The sequence below is a fragment of the Lacerta agilis genome, chromosome 16, assembly GCF_009819535.1.
Source record: "Lacerta agilis isolate rLacAgi1 chromosome 16, rLacAgi1.pri, whole genome shotgun sequence".
NCBI lineage: Eukaryota > Metazoa > Chordata > Lepidosauria > Squamata > Lacertidae > Lacerta > Lacerta agilis.
The window spans coordinates 15,760,188-15,777,459 of record NC_046327.1 but is presented as its reverse complement, the minus strand read 5'-3'; the positions used below and the strand labels follow the sequence as shown (position 1 = coordinate 15,777,459).

Genomic DNA, 17,272 nt, shown 5'->3' with positions numbered 1-17,272 from the left:
GAGATATAAATAATGAGTTAGATAAGTTTTAAAGAAGATTTTAAAGTTGTTACAAAGTTACTACAGTATATCTGAAATGAATGCAGAAGAGAGGGGGTGTGAGGAAGTCTACCAAATAGGATTTGAATAAGTTTAGAATATTTTGATGAAATTTTGTTTTTTGTTTTTGTTTAGTTAGATGTATTTTTGTATTGTATTTTTGTATTTTGTATTTTTGTATTGTTTTGTAGATGTTGTGTAGTTGTATTTTGTATGTGTATTTTGAATGTTTTTATTTTGAAAATTTTAATAAATTCCATTTAAATATATATATATATATATATAATTCTTCCATTAAGTTTCGCCATTTCTGCATATTCCTTAAGTTTTTGTATCCATTCTTCCTTTGATAAAGCATCTCACAATAATAACTTTAAAAATTAACCCACAATCAGTATAATTGTATCCAAAGCATGATAGCATATAAATAAGACACAGAACACATCCACCAAACAACACAATTTAGTACAAATTGAATTTAGTCTCAATTTCTTTTTCACCATCAAAGGCAGAAATCTATCACTCCTGTGTTGTTTTCAGAAAGACAGGGCAACAGGTTCCATAGAGGATCTGGAGTATCTGCACTGACTTTTCTCCATTTGGGATATTAAAGGGTTATCTCATGTCATATAATTTCTGTTCCTTCCTGGAGGATGGCAGCACAAGTGAATGTTCATGTAGAAAAGAGCATTCTCTGAACTCCTTGGATCTTTAAGAGTTCTAAAGGCCAGTGCAGTTTGGCAGGAACCTCGTTGGATGAGCACCTTCGATACAGCGATAATGTGCTCTCTGCAATTAATCCTAGCCAATAGCTAGACAGTTGCATCCACGGCCCACTGCGTTCTTCAACCTGTATCCAAGGATTGCTCCACGCTTAGCACATCATGGTAATCAAGCTGGGTAATGATTAACCTCATTGGCTGCAGAAGCTCAAAGCATGGGGACGTGGTAGATCAATTGTGCTGCTGCTCACCCTTGGAGACTTTGCAGTTCTCCTGCTGATGCTATGGAAGGAAACATGCTGTCTCGCACTGTTTCACAGCAGCTAATGCCATCACGCTCATTAGGTTCCTATTTGCTGAATACGTTTCCAGCACCGGTTACTCTCAGCCATCAGACTCTCCCTAGCAGTAGACATAGCTGAATGGAGTACAAAGTAGAGAGAAAAGCTGCCAACCCTCCTTCTGACGATGGTAGTCTTTTTACTACCACACAAATGCTTCTTAGCAAAGGAACAATAAACTCCCCTCTTTGGTAAGAAGGTGGAGCTAGCTTTGGCTTCTGTGATGGAAAAGAAAAATCCTTGTTTAACGCTTGTTCATTCATGCAACACAGCCTGCATGTGTTTATGGTTAGAATTAGCCACCCCTATTTATGCTGAGACCTCATGCCAGCTGTCACTCAGAAGCCAAAGTTCAGCTGTCCAACGTGATCTAGAATTTGAATCACAATTAGCAAAGGAGTTTTTATTATATCATTCCTATGTCAGTGGCAGTTCATCTGCTGGGACTTCACAAATGCAAAGTTCCACACAGATTGTTAACACAGTACAACATTTGGACCTGTATCTGTTCCTCCAGCATTTAGAGTTCAGATTTAGCTCCTGCAATCCCATATCTGCTTCGGACTGGGGTGGAGAACCTGGGGATCTCCAGATGTTCCTGATCCCCAACTCCCATCAGCCCCAGCCAGCATGGCCAATGGTCATGGCCAATGATTTGAGTTGTGATTCCAGACACATCTGTAGGGCCACAGATTCTCTACCCCTAATCTAAGATAGTGACATTGGGAAAGCTTTTCTGAATTGCAATTTTCCTTCTTCTTCGCTCACCTATAGAAATTAGATTTGCACACTTCCCCCCAAACTAAGTAGTAGATCTGTGCTGAAATGTCTCACAGTAATTTTATGGCCTTTTACGCTGCCCCTGAAGTGTTGGAGAACTTCTTTCGTTCCCTGGAGTACATATTCAGTGGAATTGTCTCCCCAGTTTCAGCAATCCTGAACGTTGGGCAGAAGTTAAATGATATCATTTAATATGATTTTAATATGATTGAAGTAGAAATGGGCTTGGCTACTGCGCCTTCCAGTCCATCTCTTTTAGCCCCAATGCTTCCTCCATTCACCAATATCAACAACAGAGTTCCACTGAACACTGAGCTGAAATTCCTCCAAAGATATTTTTTGAGAAAACCTGCTGGAGAAATCCCTTCTTATGCCCCTCCCCCATGCAACCCCTCCCCAATTTTGCTATGCACAAATAGTATTGGAGGCCATTTTCACTCAGCCCTATTTAGAAGTCTCCAGGTGAATTTTCAAGATCATTTTGTTGTGCAGAAAGATTGCCGAAGACTTCTGGTATTTGTCCACTAATATACTGTTAGAACAGGTGGAAAACCCAACTTAACTCCCAAAGTAGGAAGAAACCTTCCCAAAGCCACAGGACATGTCTGAAGGCCCAGAAGGCTGCTGCTTGCCAGATAGTTCTAAAACTCAAAAGTATTTGCCCAACTTTTCTCTCTGCCCAAAGTCAAATCTGTTTGACAAGAGAATACAATTCCAGAATGTGGGCTGGTTCATTACCTGCAACATCAAGCAATGGCTCCCACTAGGGTAAGTTCCAGCACCACACTTCTACCTCCACAGATAGAACTTTTGCAATATTATCCAGTGCAGTCCTCATAAATCTCATGTGCCAGCAAAAAAGAAGAGGGCTGTCTAGTCTCCTTTGGGCTGCCTTATAAGGCTGGTAGACTGCCTTTGACTTGGTTGGTCAGCAATGGTGAGAGGTGTCAGTGTGCCCTCAATCTTTTCAATACCTCCAAGATAGATTTGACTACATGTTTTATTGGAAGATCAGTTTCAGTGTTTGAAAAGAACTGTATTTGATTTACAGTCACATGCTGGAAAAGGAAAAAAGGTGTCCAAGTTGCATTGCTGTGTGGCCAGAATGTTTCAAGAGTGCGGTATACTGCTTTGTATCCTGAATGCTTCAAGGCTGGCAATTCATGAGATTTTTTATAGTTCTTCAAGGCTGGCAACCCATGAGATTTTTATAGTTTTTGAGGTTTAAATTCGAACTAACAAACCTAAATAGCATACATTCCTGTAGAATTTTTTTTTCCGGGAGGGTGTGTGTGAAGAATTCAGTTTGGATCCTTAAAACACTCTCTCTCTCACACACACCAAACAAGCCCATAACTTACTTCTTTCTCTCTGAATTGGTGCCCAGAACATGAACCAGATATTTTCAGTGAATTTTGCTCAGAAGACGCAAAAGTTGTTGTGAGTGATTCTGTCCTCAGACTCTTTCTGGCTCGGACTAAAGCAGGAAGTTTTTGCATCCTCGTGAGAGCAAATTTTTCCATGTTCATTCTTTCCAGTTTTTACATTTGAAATCCAAGGAGCAAATATAGGCTGGGATTAGTATGCCATTTTTGTTGTTTGTTTTCTGCTTAAAACTAAGCTCAGCACTGTATGAAACCTACTTTCCTTGCCTGCTTTAATCTTGAAAGCAAAATAGCACCACAATTCCTTTCTTTTGTGAGTATTGTAATTTGTTGTTACAGGAAAACTAAGCACAGGCTGTGTTGGAGTGGGGGGTGGCCATACCCCGATTTGGTCGTGGAAGCTGTGGTTAGCTTGGAATCCACAAGGGCTGTCGCTGAAACCTGAAGTTGATAAAGCAAGCTCAGTCTCTTATCATTCTTCTTCGGCATAGCCAGTCAGGACTCCTGGTATTCATATTAGGTATGGCCAATATGGTACACTGTCGTTGAACACACCCATATCTTTCTGCACACTGAAAAGGTCTGAGGCCTGACTGCAAACACAGTTCTCAGCAGCTTACTAAGCTAGGTCCCAACCCCAGACAATGAATTTCTCAGCAAATAAAAATAAATGGCATTGATCTCCTGGAACATGTGTTTTAATATTCCACCCGTTTCTTCTTGTGAGCCAGTCTCAAGTTCCCACATGCCACTGCAGGACAAAAAATAATAATGCCAGGGTTATTGTCATCAAACAAAATGTTACAACTATTGTTAAATAAGTAAGAGAAAATGAGATCAAATGTTCGGTCAGTGACGTCTTTGGGTTTTTCAAATTCCCAAATATTTTTTTTTCAAGCGCAGTCTGTTTCTAATTCTTTCGGAACTTGCAACTGAATGCTTTCTCCATTCCAATAATGTGAATGCCAACTTGGCATCCTGCTCTGCGACGTAAATCAAGAGAGACGACCTAAGCAATACAGTTTAAATGGAAACACACAGTCCCCCCACCCACTTCCCCGCCCCTCTCTATCAGATATGTGCTATCCATTTGGATGAAAAGTGCTTTACTCAAATGGACTTTGTCAGAACTGGCAAGCAAGAAGGATTGCTTCTTCCAGCTCCAGATGCCTAAGGCTCTGGTTCAATATTCAAGTGAAGTCAATGGAGGTCTCCCCATTGATTTAAATTGGCCCGTGTGCTTTGGATTGGCCAGAACTTACGCCCATATCGAGGTAAACAGAACAGAACAGCTACTCGGCAAAACAATGTGCGCACAGTTGTTTAATGACAGGGATTTGATTTTTAAGATACCCTGACCTTTTCTGTTTTTCCACAAACATTATTGTGAACAATTTATTCTGGCCAGATGAATAATTAGAGAAGACGACTGTTTCAGTTTTGAAATATATTACCATAATTGGAAGCTAGGCGGAGGCAACTTTGAATGTTTGTGCAATGGTATTGTACCAGGATTGGAAACGGAGTGCTTTGGCTAGACTATTTAGCTTGAGAATTGTAGGTTCCTAGTCTTGCTAGATTGATAAGCTCACTGGGGAGCCCAGCTGTTGTGACCACTGAGCACCAGTTCAATGTAGAAAGAGCATGATACAAATGTTAACAAGTTATGATGGCACTAGCAAAATGGTGTGTGTGTGTGTGTGTGTGTGTGTGTGTGTGAATGAATGAGATGGCTGAAGGAGTTGAGTATTCTTCTCTGACCACCTGAAGTAAAGTGTGAACAGGAGAATGGATATAGCCATTTCTTCTTCTTCCTCCTCCTCCTCCTCTTCTTCTTCTTCTTCTTCTTCTTCTTCTTCTTCTTCTTCTTCTTCTTCTTCTTCTTCTTCTTCCTCTTTTCATACTGTACCTTTAACACTTATAAAAAGTAATGGGCTATATTCAAAGCTCTAGTGTCACTGGCACAACAGAACTTCCTGTCCTGTCCCCTGTTGGCTGATCATGAATTAGTTTAATCCTCCTTCAAAACCACTGAAGTCAGTAGTTATCACCATGTCTAACTTTGCTGTCTCCCCGACATGCTAATTCCTCTGTTCAGGGTATATAGTTGTGAGGCAGAAACATTGACTCTTAGGAATCCAGGCAGAAGCAGATTTACCACTTCATCTCCTGTTTGGGAGAACTAGGACGATGTGTGATTCTCAAATGGCGACACTCTGTCTCTGGAGGGGAACGTATTGGTAGGAAAAATGTTCTCGGGTGGAGAGTGTACTTTCAAATTTCTGGGGGGAGTATTAAAAAATAAGTGAAAAGCAATTTTTAAGATTGCAAAAAATGTTATCTGTGTTCTATCAAAGTGAAGCGAATTGTAGCATCCAAAAGAACATATGTAAATGCTTCCACAACATGCGTTTCAATTGTCATGCAATGAAATAACTCTTCCATAATAGCAATTTTATTTCATGCCAGAGTGCTTCACTTCAAGGCAAAGCATTTACAGTCCCATTGGTATTGGATTGCAACTGAGTGTTCTGCAGAACACATTTTACTGGTTAAGCAGTGATATATTTTCATACTTTTTCTGCACTAAAAAAAAAACAAAAACACTTCTATTCGGTATTAGTCCTCCGCTAAGAGCTTTTCGGGAGTGATAGATAGTTTCATCATTTGCTCAGGCTGTTTCTAGAAGGTGCTGCGCCAGACTGTGAGGGGGAGAATCTTCAAGATCTGTGTTGGAGGTGGAACATTCAATCATCACCCTGATTATGGAGAACTAGATGCCACCATGCCTTCTCCTCATGGACTAGTTTGATGTGTGCATGTTTGTGTTTTGAAGCATACAGTCTCACACCTTTCGGAACTGATACAATATGGTGGGTGGGGGACCTCAGACTTGGGGGCCAAGTACATCTCTCCAGAGCTCTCTACCTGTCCCTTGAGATACAGCTCAGGCTACACCTCATACCCAGCTACTGTTAAGTATAGTAATTTAATTCACTGAAATTGTAAATGCTGGTATGCATTACTATGTGTTATTAATTTGATTGGTTGGTAACTGGAATTATAGAGAATTCTATAGTAGTTCTCATGTGATTGGCTAACGTTTGGTCACATGGGAGGTATCTAGTGAAGGATAGGCTCCATTTTATGTGAAGCAAGATGACTGTGTTTTTGAATGCACTGTGAACACTAGAGTGTTGGGAGTGCTTCTCTGCTTGAAAGAAAGAACAAAGCTTCGGGAGAAGGTTAAAGTGGAAATCCCTCAAAGGAGCTACAAGGCATGGCCCAACTGAGATACAGAAGACTGAAAGTACTGAACTCTGGAAAGAGAGGAAAATACAGTTGTTTGGAAGTTAGAATAAGAGACTGTAGGCCCATGCTTGGAGAAGCATGTGACTGTAAATATCATATTTTAATTCATCTATAACTATAAGTTTCGGCAGGTAATGTTTTTGAATGTTAAAGTCTATTGGTTTAATTTCCAAAGAAGGGTGTCAGTCATATATACGATTTGAGCTTCTTAGCTGCGTTTTTGCTATCCTTATATTCAACAGTATGGCCCCTCTCCCCAAGGCATACCCCTCACCTTCCTTTAATGTTTTTTGCCTTGCTGGAATGTGCCTTTTAACTCTTGTTTCTCTGGGTGGAGGATAGACAGTGATGTGTGTGAAGAAACTAGCCTAAAATATACACCTGTTGTTCTGCTCACTTTTGACTCTGGCCCCATCCGCCACTGGCACGTGGGCCACTCAGAAGGGAGTGTGGTCCTCAAGCCAAAAATGGTTCTTCATCCCTGCAGCATGGGAACAGTTTGACCATAGACCAACCATGCCCAACCTTGCTTAGCTTCTGAGATCAGACAAGACTGAGCATGTTCAGGCCAATGGCTTTTGGACTATGTAATGAGTTGTTTGAATGGTGGCCAACCCTTTTGCCCAATGTTCCATGATTCAAGTTGAACATGTGAGAGGCTGCCACTCCTATGCATTTCTGGTGTGGTTTTCTTCTAGTTTACTGAACCAGTGAGTAGGAGCAACACCAGGCTGACAGGAGTGTAGGTCTTTCACACCTGTTTTTCTATGGCACAATCTACCATTGCCTGTGCTTCCAATGGCACAGGCTGGCCTCCTGTGGGCTTGCAAGCCTCTCAGTTTGCTGTGTTTCTTCTGATGTTTGAAGCTGGTAGTGGTGTAGGCACTGATTAAATCTGAGGTCTACCTAATACTCCATTTTACAAGCTATAGCATGCCATCTCAGGTAATTTTGACTGTGCCTACACATGCCTGGCAAATTGCTTGCAGAAATCTCACTGGGAAATTGTATCCTAGAAATGTTTTGCACAGCTATTGTGATAACAATAAGCTTATGTTTGCATGGGGTGTTAGGGGATGGGTAGTACCTCTGGTGGGGGACATGTTTGTCCACCTTTGGTTCCCCACCCTGCACTCAGCTCTCACTTGTGGTTCCTAGAAGCTGTCAGCATGTGACAGAGGCCACACCCCGGGAACGGCTTGGAGTGGATGGCAAAACCAGGTGAAAGTAGCTGATGGGTCTCAAACCCCTGGTGAGTTAGGAACTTCCCCTGCATTGTGAAGACAGGTAGATTGAGTAGACGAGAACAATAGTGGGTCCAACGGTCAAGAAGGTGGTTTCTGCACATGCTATAAAGGCAAGTGAGGGGCAGATGGGTTTGTCTACATGGGAAGGAAGCCCATCTAGAAGGAGAACTCTGATCCTAAACCTCAGCTGCTTTGCAACATATCTTTGGGTGAAGAAAGGGCTCAGGAGTAAACCCTAAACAAATCCAGAGTGGAATCAAGCTGGTGCCAAATGTATTGCTCTGCTTTCCTTTGGATCACATCAGCAAGGCCAAGAGAGGCGCCTTGTCACCTGGTGAGCCTAGGACCTCCATACATGCTTCCCACCTTGTGGGCTTATAGCCGAATAAAGTATTATCTATCATACATGCTTCCCAGGCTTGTACCCCAGAGAGGTCACTTTAGTGCTGCTAATGCAGCAGTTAGACTTCACCTCAGAGGTGCACTCCATTGTCTCTTGAAACAGACGGATGCCAACAACAACATGTTTGCATCCATTGTTGGCTCTACTCAGCACTGACCTATTGAAATCAATGGATATAACTAACTTAGAACCTTTAATTTCAGCGTGTCTACCCTAAACATAACTGAAAGATACTCGGAGTCCAGTGTGACTTTCATGCTCTTTATTCAGCTCATAGTAGTGAGGAATGTAGTTCCCCCAAAACGTTTGCTTTATATACACTATTTACACAATGGGCCCCACGTGATTGACTAATTCCGGGATACTCCTGTATGCCAATCAGAGTGCGGATTCACTTCCACCTGGAGCTGGATTGGGTGGCTCCTGCAGACCAATCAGACTGCTGCAATCTCAATCCTATTGTTATGGGACCAATCAGACTGCTGCAATCTCAATCCTATTGTTCAGGGACCAGTCAGACTGCTGCAATCTCAATCCTATTGTTCTAGGACCAATCAGACTGCTGCAGTTTGGATCCTATTCAACTCAGTACATAACAATAACTTAGCAGGAAACTTCTGGCTAGTGGGCCAATCTTGGCATGCCAGGGGGTACAATTTGGCCCGCCGGGTAATTTTCCTTAAACTACACCCACCTGTCCATCAACTCATATCACTCATGATGACAGCTGATGAGTGGGAGGATAGAGTTAAACCCTGCATTGGCTGCACACCTGTTCCCAGTAGTGAACAGGTAAATGCAGCCACCACAGCAGTCCTCCCCACTGTGATGATATGTAGAGCATTCCTATTTCAATCAGAGCCATTCTTTCTAAATTTGCAGCTATACATTTTATGTGGATCGGTGTCCACTTTTGGTCTCTGCTTTGATGGTGTGTTTTTTTCCTCTTTTTTGGGGGGGGGCACCCTAACTACTTACCAGAAAGGGACCTTTGAGTACTTAAAGACAGAGGAAAAGAGATGAAAGGCAAATGGCTCACTTCTAGTGCCTATTTTAAAGTAGCACTTTGAATGGCAAGAGTATGTCTGCCACCTTTCTATGGAACAAACTACTTGGAGACCTTATTTTCCTCCTGCACTCATCATTACCTAAATGGCTGCATTGAGCTGAAGTGCTGGTCCATCCGACTGCAATTGGGAATGGAACTGCCATGGTTGAATGACCAGCCAGATGCAACCCAGTGCCTTTGCAATGGTGAAGTTTCCATTGCCTCAGTTTTGTGGACGACTACAGTATCTGTTAAATATAGGTGGGTGATTGTGGCTTCTTTCTCCAGACCAGAAGGACCAGCTCTTTTTTAAAAGGAGAGGAGAAGCAAACAGAGCAGAAGAAAAGAGGTAGAGAGTTTGACACTGATAGGCCCCCAGCAAAGTTTGCAGATAGGTTAGGAAACTCTTCTCTCCTCCCATGATAGGATTGCAGTTTCTCTAGCTTCCCAATGGAGTACATTGATTAAAATACCGCTGCTGCCTAATAAATCACTTGCAGTCACCCAAGGCCTTTGATCCTGTGGCATTTGAGAAATTATAATGATACTTCTGTGTCTGTACCAACACTTTAATGTGCCTCTTTAAATACTTCCAGTCACGTTCTGAGATGCTGTAAATTGGGCTGAAACACCTCATTGCTCTGCCCGGAACAGCAACTTTTGCTATCATCCATTTGTGTGATAGTACAGAGCTTGTCGGAATTGCTCAATATGAATGTTGCTCAATATGTTGTGGGGGCAGGACTGGTGTGGGGGGCGGGGGGCTTATGCTGGATCCTAACTTGGTTCAGCTTGATCACATTGACCTGGCAGCCTTGTGGAACTTAGGGTGGTGTCAAACTCTATTGTTTTCTCTCTGCTGGCTTAGGGTACCTCAGCCTGCTTTAGCTCTGCTCTTGAACAGAATTTGGATCTGACATACCTTAAAGGTAAAGGGACCCCAGACCATTAGGTCCAGTCGTGTCTGACTCTGGGGTTGCGGCGCTCATCTCGCGTTACTGGCCGAGGGAGCTAGTGTACAGTTTTCGGGTCATGTGGCCAGCATGACTAAGCTGCTTCTGGCAAACCAGAGCAGCGCACGGAAACGCCGTTTACCTTCCCGCAGGAGCGGTACCTATTTATCTACTTTCACTTTGACGTGCTTTCAAACTGCTAGGTTGGCAGGAGCTGGGACTGAGCAACGGGAGCTCACCCTGTTGTGGGGATTCAAACCTCCAACCTTCTGATCAGCAAGCCCTAGGCTCTGTGGTTTAACCCACAGCACCACCTGCATCCTTATGGTTCCTTAACTTAAACTGGGGGGAATTATGCTGGCTTCCCATACTTAGGATTGCTCCCTTAGTCCAATAAATGAAACAAAATAGGAAACAAAATAGGAAATTCTTTCCAGTAGCACCTTAGAGACCAACTGAGTTTGTTCTTGGTATGAGCTTTCGTGTGCATGCACACTTCTTCAGATACCAATAAAGTTTCTGATTGTCCAATAAAGTTTTTGATTGTGCAGTGAATGCATTGCTTAGGCCTAAGACCACACAAACTTCAGCTATCCAGTTTAGTTTGGCGCTGATGCACAGTGAGGGATTTATGGCCACAGCTGATCTGAGAAACCCACTCTGCAGTCACTTGGAGCAGGGCTTTTTCATGTGGTTGCCCCTGTTCTGTGGAACAGCATTCCTGCCAATACACAACAGGAACCCAGTAGCTGCAGTTTCCAAAAACAATTGAAGACAGTTTTGTTCTGATAGGCTTTCCCAGCAGGACAAATAGGTGCTTATTTTGTATTTCCATGAATGTTTATTATGTATTTGTATTAATTTGGTTTTAAACATATCTAACGTTTATCATATTTTATTATACATTGCTTTGAGATGATTGTTTAGAAGGTGATTGATTGATTGATTAATAATAATAATTCAGATTATCTGGTATAACAGGTATTTTTGGCCTTCTGACAGTCTATTCCCACTCACCCTCTTGGCTACTTATTCGCTTCCTAGTCTGATTGGCATACCTCCAGACAACCATCCTCGATGCTAAAATCTCTCACATTTCCTTCCATTGACAAATATCCCAGTTGTAAAACTTAGCCACCACAATAATATTTGTTTCACTTTACTGTAGACTCCGTAATAGTGATTAACAGTGGATGCCATCCTTCTGATCAGTTTAAAACCACATGAATTAATTTACAGTGTGCATAAACCAGTTTTAAAAAGAATGCGTTGAATGAGTAGAACTATATATATAATTTGCCAGTTCACAAATGCAGTTCTTAACTGGGAAAACAACTCCACTCTCAGCTATTTTACAAACAGGTGGCATCTTGAATCCCAGTATGATTCTCTTCTCGCTTCTTTGTTCTTCTTAATTAAACAGAGCCAAGATCTTTGGTAAATATAAAACAAAAGGCTCTCACTGAAGCAATGCTGACTTGCATCAGCCAAGACACTCCTGGAATTTTAAAATCCAATCATTTTTCAAAAGAACCACAAGATTAACTGTAGTGGGCCAATAACTAATTAATGTCTTTATTTTGCTGATTGTGGGCTTGTGTGGATGCTTTGTCAGTGAAGTCATGCCATAGCGATTAAGATTCAGGTTCCACTTCTATTATTATAGGCAGTAATTATCCTGACGCTTATTATCTCTCCCCCCCCTTCTAATCTAAACACTAATGCAAGCCTCTAGCATCTCAATTTAATAGTGCTCTGAGCATCTTAACAATGAGAAAGATGGTATTTAACTGCAGGCTTGTTGTGTCTTGGATTATAAATAAGTAGTTGTTTGTCGAGGTCACAGTTATGTAGGTGTTTTCCAGGATCATAATTGTGGCATCTTAAGATGTCTATGTCTTGGGTTTTCAGAGAATCCAAAGGCAGCACACTTTCCATTATGGTTTACATTGCTAAGGAATATGGAGAGAGGAGAAACTCAATTCAGTTCGCATCTAAAGGTGAACCGAACTAATTCGAACTTTTTAAAACAGCGCAAGAACTGAAACACAGCCATCCATTGAAATTCACACTTTTCTGAATTTTGCAGTACAGTTCTAAAGTCAAGTGATGTGTACAAAAGTGCATATTCTAGAGTAAAATGTCAATTAAAAATGTCCACACTAGTGAAAATAACATACAAGGTGCATTATTTTCAATAAAACGGCTTGTGGGGGGGGGAGTCTATATTATACAAAATGGCATACAAATGTGTATATCAGGAGAAATTTGCATTAAGATGCTGATGGTTTTTAATGAGGGTTTTAAAAAAAGAAATCTCAATTTCATGTGGAACTGTGGAAGACTGAACTTAAGTTTGGAAAAATAAGAAACAGGGGGAAAGCAGAAATGACAGTTTCACCCGTCTGCAGTCAGGGACAGTTTAAAGTGTTGAGCATATTTGGCCTGCAAAAGTGAAGGATATCCATATTTAGATATCTAAAGATCTGACTGTAACAATTTCCCTTCTGAGTACTGTGGGGAAAGCTCTTGTCCAGGTAGTTCTCAACAGATTACAGTCACCTGCTGACCGGGTCTATATCTCATTTCCTTCCCAAAGCTGGGAAAGCACTAATTAGGCTTTGGGAAGGAGGCGGGAGGACTCTAGGAACCTGTTTGGTCAGTTTGGTATGCCACAAGGTGTGCAGGTCTGAATTATAATATCTTGGGAGATACTGAACAACGTATTGCTGAGAGGTACCTGTTGATTCCAAGTTGATTCCAAGTTGATTCTAATTTTTGTTGAAATAGATTATCCACCCTCTTCATATTGATTCACAGGCTTAAAGTGGGTGCATTTTTCTTCTGTGTTCACAGGCACCATGTATCACGACATACTTAATTCTGTCTCACCAGCAAAAGCACACACTGCACCAAAAACAACCAGAAAAATAATGCGTTTCAAGTAGATGTGTTTAGTAGAGTTTGTATCATGTTCTCTGTGTTTGTACATTTGCACAAGCACGTAATAGGGTGATAAGTATACAGATGATACTCACCACAGATGTATAAATATGCATCTGTTGCTGTCACACTTCAGGCTATCATTCCACACCAGAGTTTGCCTGGCTACCATGCATTGTTTTTGTTTTCTATTTCCCTTCTAATTTGTGTTTATATGCATTGGTTTTGCCAAGCTCAGGGAGAGAGAGAGAGGGAAAAAAGGAACATTCTGAGTATGCTGTTATTTACTTTCCTCCCAGAGGACATTCTGGAACTGCTGATTCAAGATGGAGTGAGAGAATGCATAATGCAATCGTTTTTATTAGTCCTCTATAAATCTGTTTGTTTCCTTTTTTGTTTTAAGGACAGTTGCTTACAGATGAGGCAGATGGAAAATATTGTGGCCATGCCTCCTGACAGCCATAGCTTTAACTCAGTGGTTCCTCTTAGCAGAATGTTCTGCCCCGAGGGAAGAAGAAACTTCCTACAATGCTTCCAGGGAGATTGTGGCCTGTGCAGATGTAAAGTTAACTGCATATTAAGAATCAGGCTGCAGGGTAGCATATGCCTGTCTACTGCCCCCTGTTTCCTTGTGTTTGAAACAACAAGGGAACCTCCTCCTTGGGGTTACATGTAACCATTGCCAACACATGTTAAAATGAATTGGGGAAAGCTAGATTCAAATCAAGATGGCATACCCTCCAACATTTCTTCGATGAAATAGGGGCATCCTATTCTTCAACAACAACAACAACAATTTATACACCTCTCATCTGGCTGGGTTGCCCTAGTCACTCTGGGCAGCTTCTGGGTGAAGGAAGCTTGTGCAGTTGCTGTGTGTGTGTGTGTGTGTGTGTTTTTAAAAAAAATCATATTCTTTCACCTCTCCACAAAATACACAGGAGCCACCAACCTGGTGCCCATGAGCATCATGTTCACAATCCCTGAGAATATGGATACCAGCCGTTTCAGGCAAGGATGCATTGCTGCATGACTGTGCAAAGAGCTTAAACCGATTGTTCGACCTTGTTTATGTTTTGGTGTCATGGTTCATTGAGAAGTTTGGAATACGATACTGCCAGACTATCATTACACAGAAGCTGATAAGTCCTCCCTGACTGCTGTTTGAAGCTGCATAATAGGTTTTTCCTGCTACTTTGTGGTTTGATTGCAACAGGTACAAAGGGGAGGCAGGTTGGATTAAGCCCAGGGCTTAACACTGGAGTGGAAATACCCAGAGGAAACGCTGAACGCATCTGTGTTTCCTATAAATTCTGGAAGGAGGTGTTAGATAATAATTTGTAATATCGTATCCCAGCATTCCATATTTTCTGTTGCTCATTTGTTTTTGCAGTCTGAGTTGCTCTTTTCACTGCAAGAGTGTTCAGTGACGCACATCAGTCATTTCCCTTTACCTTCCTATTGCTTTCTTCTCCATTGCCTAAGCTGGGCAGAAGCTTCCCAGGCTTTGGGGAAGAAGCACCAGGCCTCTGACAGGACGTTGGAGTCCTGCTGCCTCCTTCCCAAAGGCAGGTGGGCTTTGGGAAGGAGGGCTCTTGGACCCTGTCGGAGTATTGTGCCCCCTCCATAAGGTGGGCAGAAGTTTTGGGAAGGAGACGACAGGCTTTAATACTTTAAGCTTGGAGAGGAATTGTGGGCAGTTGAGATACCACTGAAATCTGTCATGGTGGTTGGCACTGATTTCAACAAAGATGCTATGGCCAAAGGAAGCTCAGTTATTGGGTTTGTGGCCAGCTCTAATTTCCAACTGGCTAGGCTGTATTCTTGTTGCATGCTGCAAAATTCAGGATCAAACACTGCAAATTGTTTACAGGTCTGCATGAAAGATGCTGTAAGTAAATTGCAAGCATGTAATGGGCAGCTGGACCATAAAGAAGACTGATCGCCAAAGAATTGATGCTTTTGAATTATGGTGCTGGAGGAGACTCTCGAGAGTCCCATGAACTGCAAAAAGATCAAACTTATCCATCCTTAAAGAAATCAGCCCTGAGTGCTCACTGGAATGACAGATCCTGCAGTTGAGGCTCCAGTACTTTGGCCACCTCATGAGAAGAGAAGACTCCCTAGAAAAGACCCTGATGTTGGGAAAGATGGAGGGCACAAGGAAAAGGAGATGACAGAGGATGAGATGGTTGGACAGTGTTCTCGAAGCAACTAGCATGAGTTTGGCCAAACTGCGGGAGGCAGTGAAAGATAGGCGTGCTCTGGTCCATGGGGTCACGAAGAGTCGGACACAACTGAATGACTGAACAACAACAAAAATGTACCGTGATGGCGTTGGAGATGGACAGCTGAAGATGGTGGTGAACTTTGAAGTCCCACAGATACTAAGTGCCCCCGATGAGTGCAGTAGTGGCTGCAGAAGAGCCAAACTATCAGTGGTTGTGATCAGGAAGAAATGCCGCCATCGTTTCTTCATCGAGACCAACAGAAGCCTGCAAAACCCTCCCATTGGGACAGTTTTTGACACAGAGGCTACTCGTCCTGAATGGTATGACTTCTTCTTAAGTAGCCAACTTGCCTGCCAGGGCACTGTCAATCCCACATACTACAATGTGGTTTATGATGATAATGGATTCAACCCAGACCACATGCAGCATCTTACATATAAGATGTGCCACATGTACTACAACTGGCCTGGCCTAATCAGAGTGCCAGCACCGTGCCATTATGCCAACAAGCTGACATTCTTGGTGGGCCAGAGCATCCACAGAGAGCCAAGCCTGGCACTCGCCGACAAACTTTTCTATTTGTGAACGGTGTTGAGGTGGCAACTGTCAAGAGGTTTTGTCTTGGTTTGAAAAAGAAGTTTCTGTTTTTAGAACTGAAGCAACAAACTCCGCTTCCCTGCTGGTGATCATGGACCAAGTGTTTTAGTCATATTTAAGGTTTTCTGTGAGATGCCTTTGAGCACGTATCTGTATTTTTTTCAAGTTGATTGTTCTTGCATGTGGATGTTTGAGTTCAGGTTTGGATATACTTTAGAAGAGGGCTGTTTGTATAAAGCTGAATGGCTGGTTTTAAAATTAAAGTTATATTCTGTTTGTATGTAAAAAAATAAATAAAAATACTTGTGACGATCACCCAAACTTAGGATTGGCATAGAAGGAGTTAAAAGGAATAACCAGTAAGAACCTTTAGGGGGCGGAGTTATGTGGGCTATATAAACCCCTCCTGGGGAAGGCGGGGGAGAGGTCTTTTGTTGGGGTCTTGGTCTTTGTCTGGGGGCTTGTGGTGGGTATTGAGAGACTGGAAAGAGGGTGGCAAGGGAAGGAGTAGGAACAAGGGCGGGAGAAAGTGTTGGGCACTGTTGTTAACAAGAACACAACCAAGAAAGAACTGTTTATTCAGAAAACACATGCTTATGTACTAAACTTCAAATAAAATAGTTTTGTTCCAATATTCTCCTTGACTGAACTGAGTGAAGTAAATACCAGACAGACTGGTTGGTGTCAGCAGTTAATTAACAAAGTGGTGAGCGCAGGTATCAACGGACCGTTAAATGTCTGGGGGACCTGTGCAGGTTGAGTGAACCGCCACAATACTCTACTTTCCAGGAACATTTAGGGGACAAGCCTAGTCCCCATAGTTCACTGACCGCACGCCCCTGCTCCTCCCACTCCTTTACCAATAAAATAAAACCTACATACAGCAACAGTGTTTTGTGTTATGGAGGGAAGACAAAACAGAAGCCAACACTATGATGTAAGTAATGGGCCCTGCCTGCTAGCCTGCTCCCTAAAATATCATTGGTAAAATACATATTTTATTATGTACAAATGGCTTTAGATACCTATTAGGTACATAAATTACCATATAGCATATATTCAACACAAAAAACAGTGACAATTTGTTGTTGACAAAGGGCAGCTGGACATATAAAGGGCCCCATTACCTTCAGTAGCTTAGGGCCTTATCAAACCTAAATTTGGCCCTGACTTAAACGCAAGTGCTCCAGACTAGTAAGAATTTTACAACTGGTTAGCATAGAATTTATTGAATAGCCTGACCATTGAGATGGGTTTTGAATGAGAAGCAA

At 42.2% G+C, this 17,272-nt stretch overlaps 1 protein-coding gene across 1 annotated transcript; it reads left to right on the top strand.

The window, feature by feature from the left end:
* The first annotated feature begins 8,949 nt into the window (after positions 1 to 8,949).
* On the top strand, positions 8,950 to 16,012 carry LOC117061110 (piwi-like protein 4). The gene is made up of 3 exons (XM_033173796.1): positions 8,950 to 9,021; positions 14,852 to 15,105; positions 15,488 to 16,012. Exons 1-3 carry the CDS (start codon positions 8,950 to 8,952, stop codon positions 15,987 to 15,989), a joined length of 828 nt encoding a protein of 275 aa, XP_033029687.1. The 3' UTR covers positions 15,990 to 16,012.
* Positions 16,013 to 17,272: the final 1,260 nt, after the last annotated feature.

Bases quoted from the DNA above. Each gene is read 5' to 3' on its own strand.
- LOC117061110 (XM_033173796.1), top strand. From the start codon at position 8,950: ATGACAGCTGATGAGTGGGAGGATAGAGTTAAACCCTGCATTGGCTGC. The intron at 9,022-14,851 runs GTAAATGCAGCC...TAATACTTTAAG, and splicing joins CTGTTCCCAGTAGTGAACAG to CTTGGAGAGGAATTGTGGGC. The intron at 15,106-15,487 runs AGAAGACTGATC...TGACTGAACAAC, and splicing joins AATGGGCAGCTGGACCATAA to AACAAAAATGTACCGTGATG.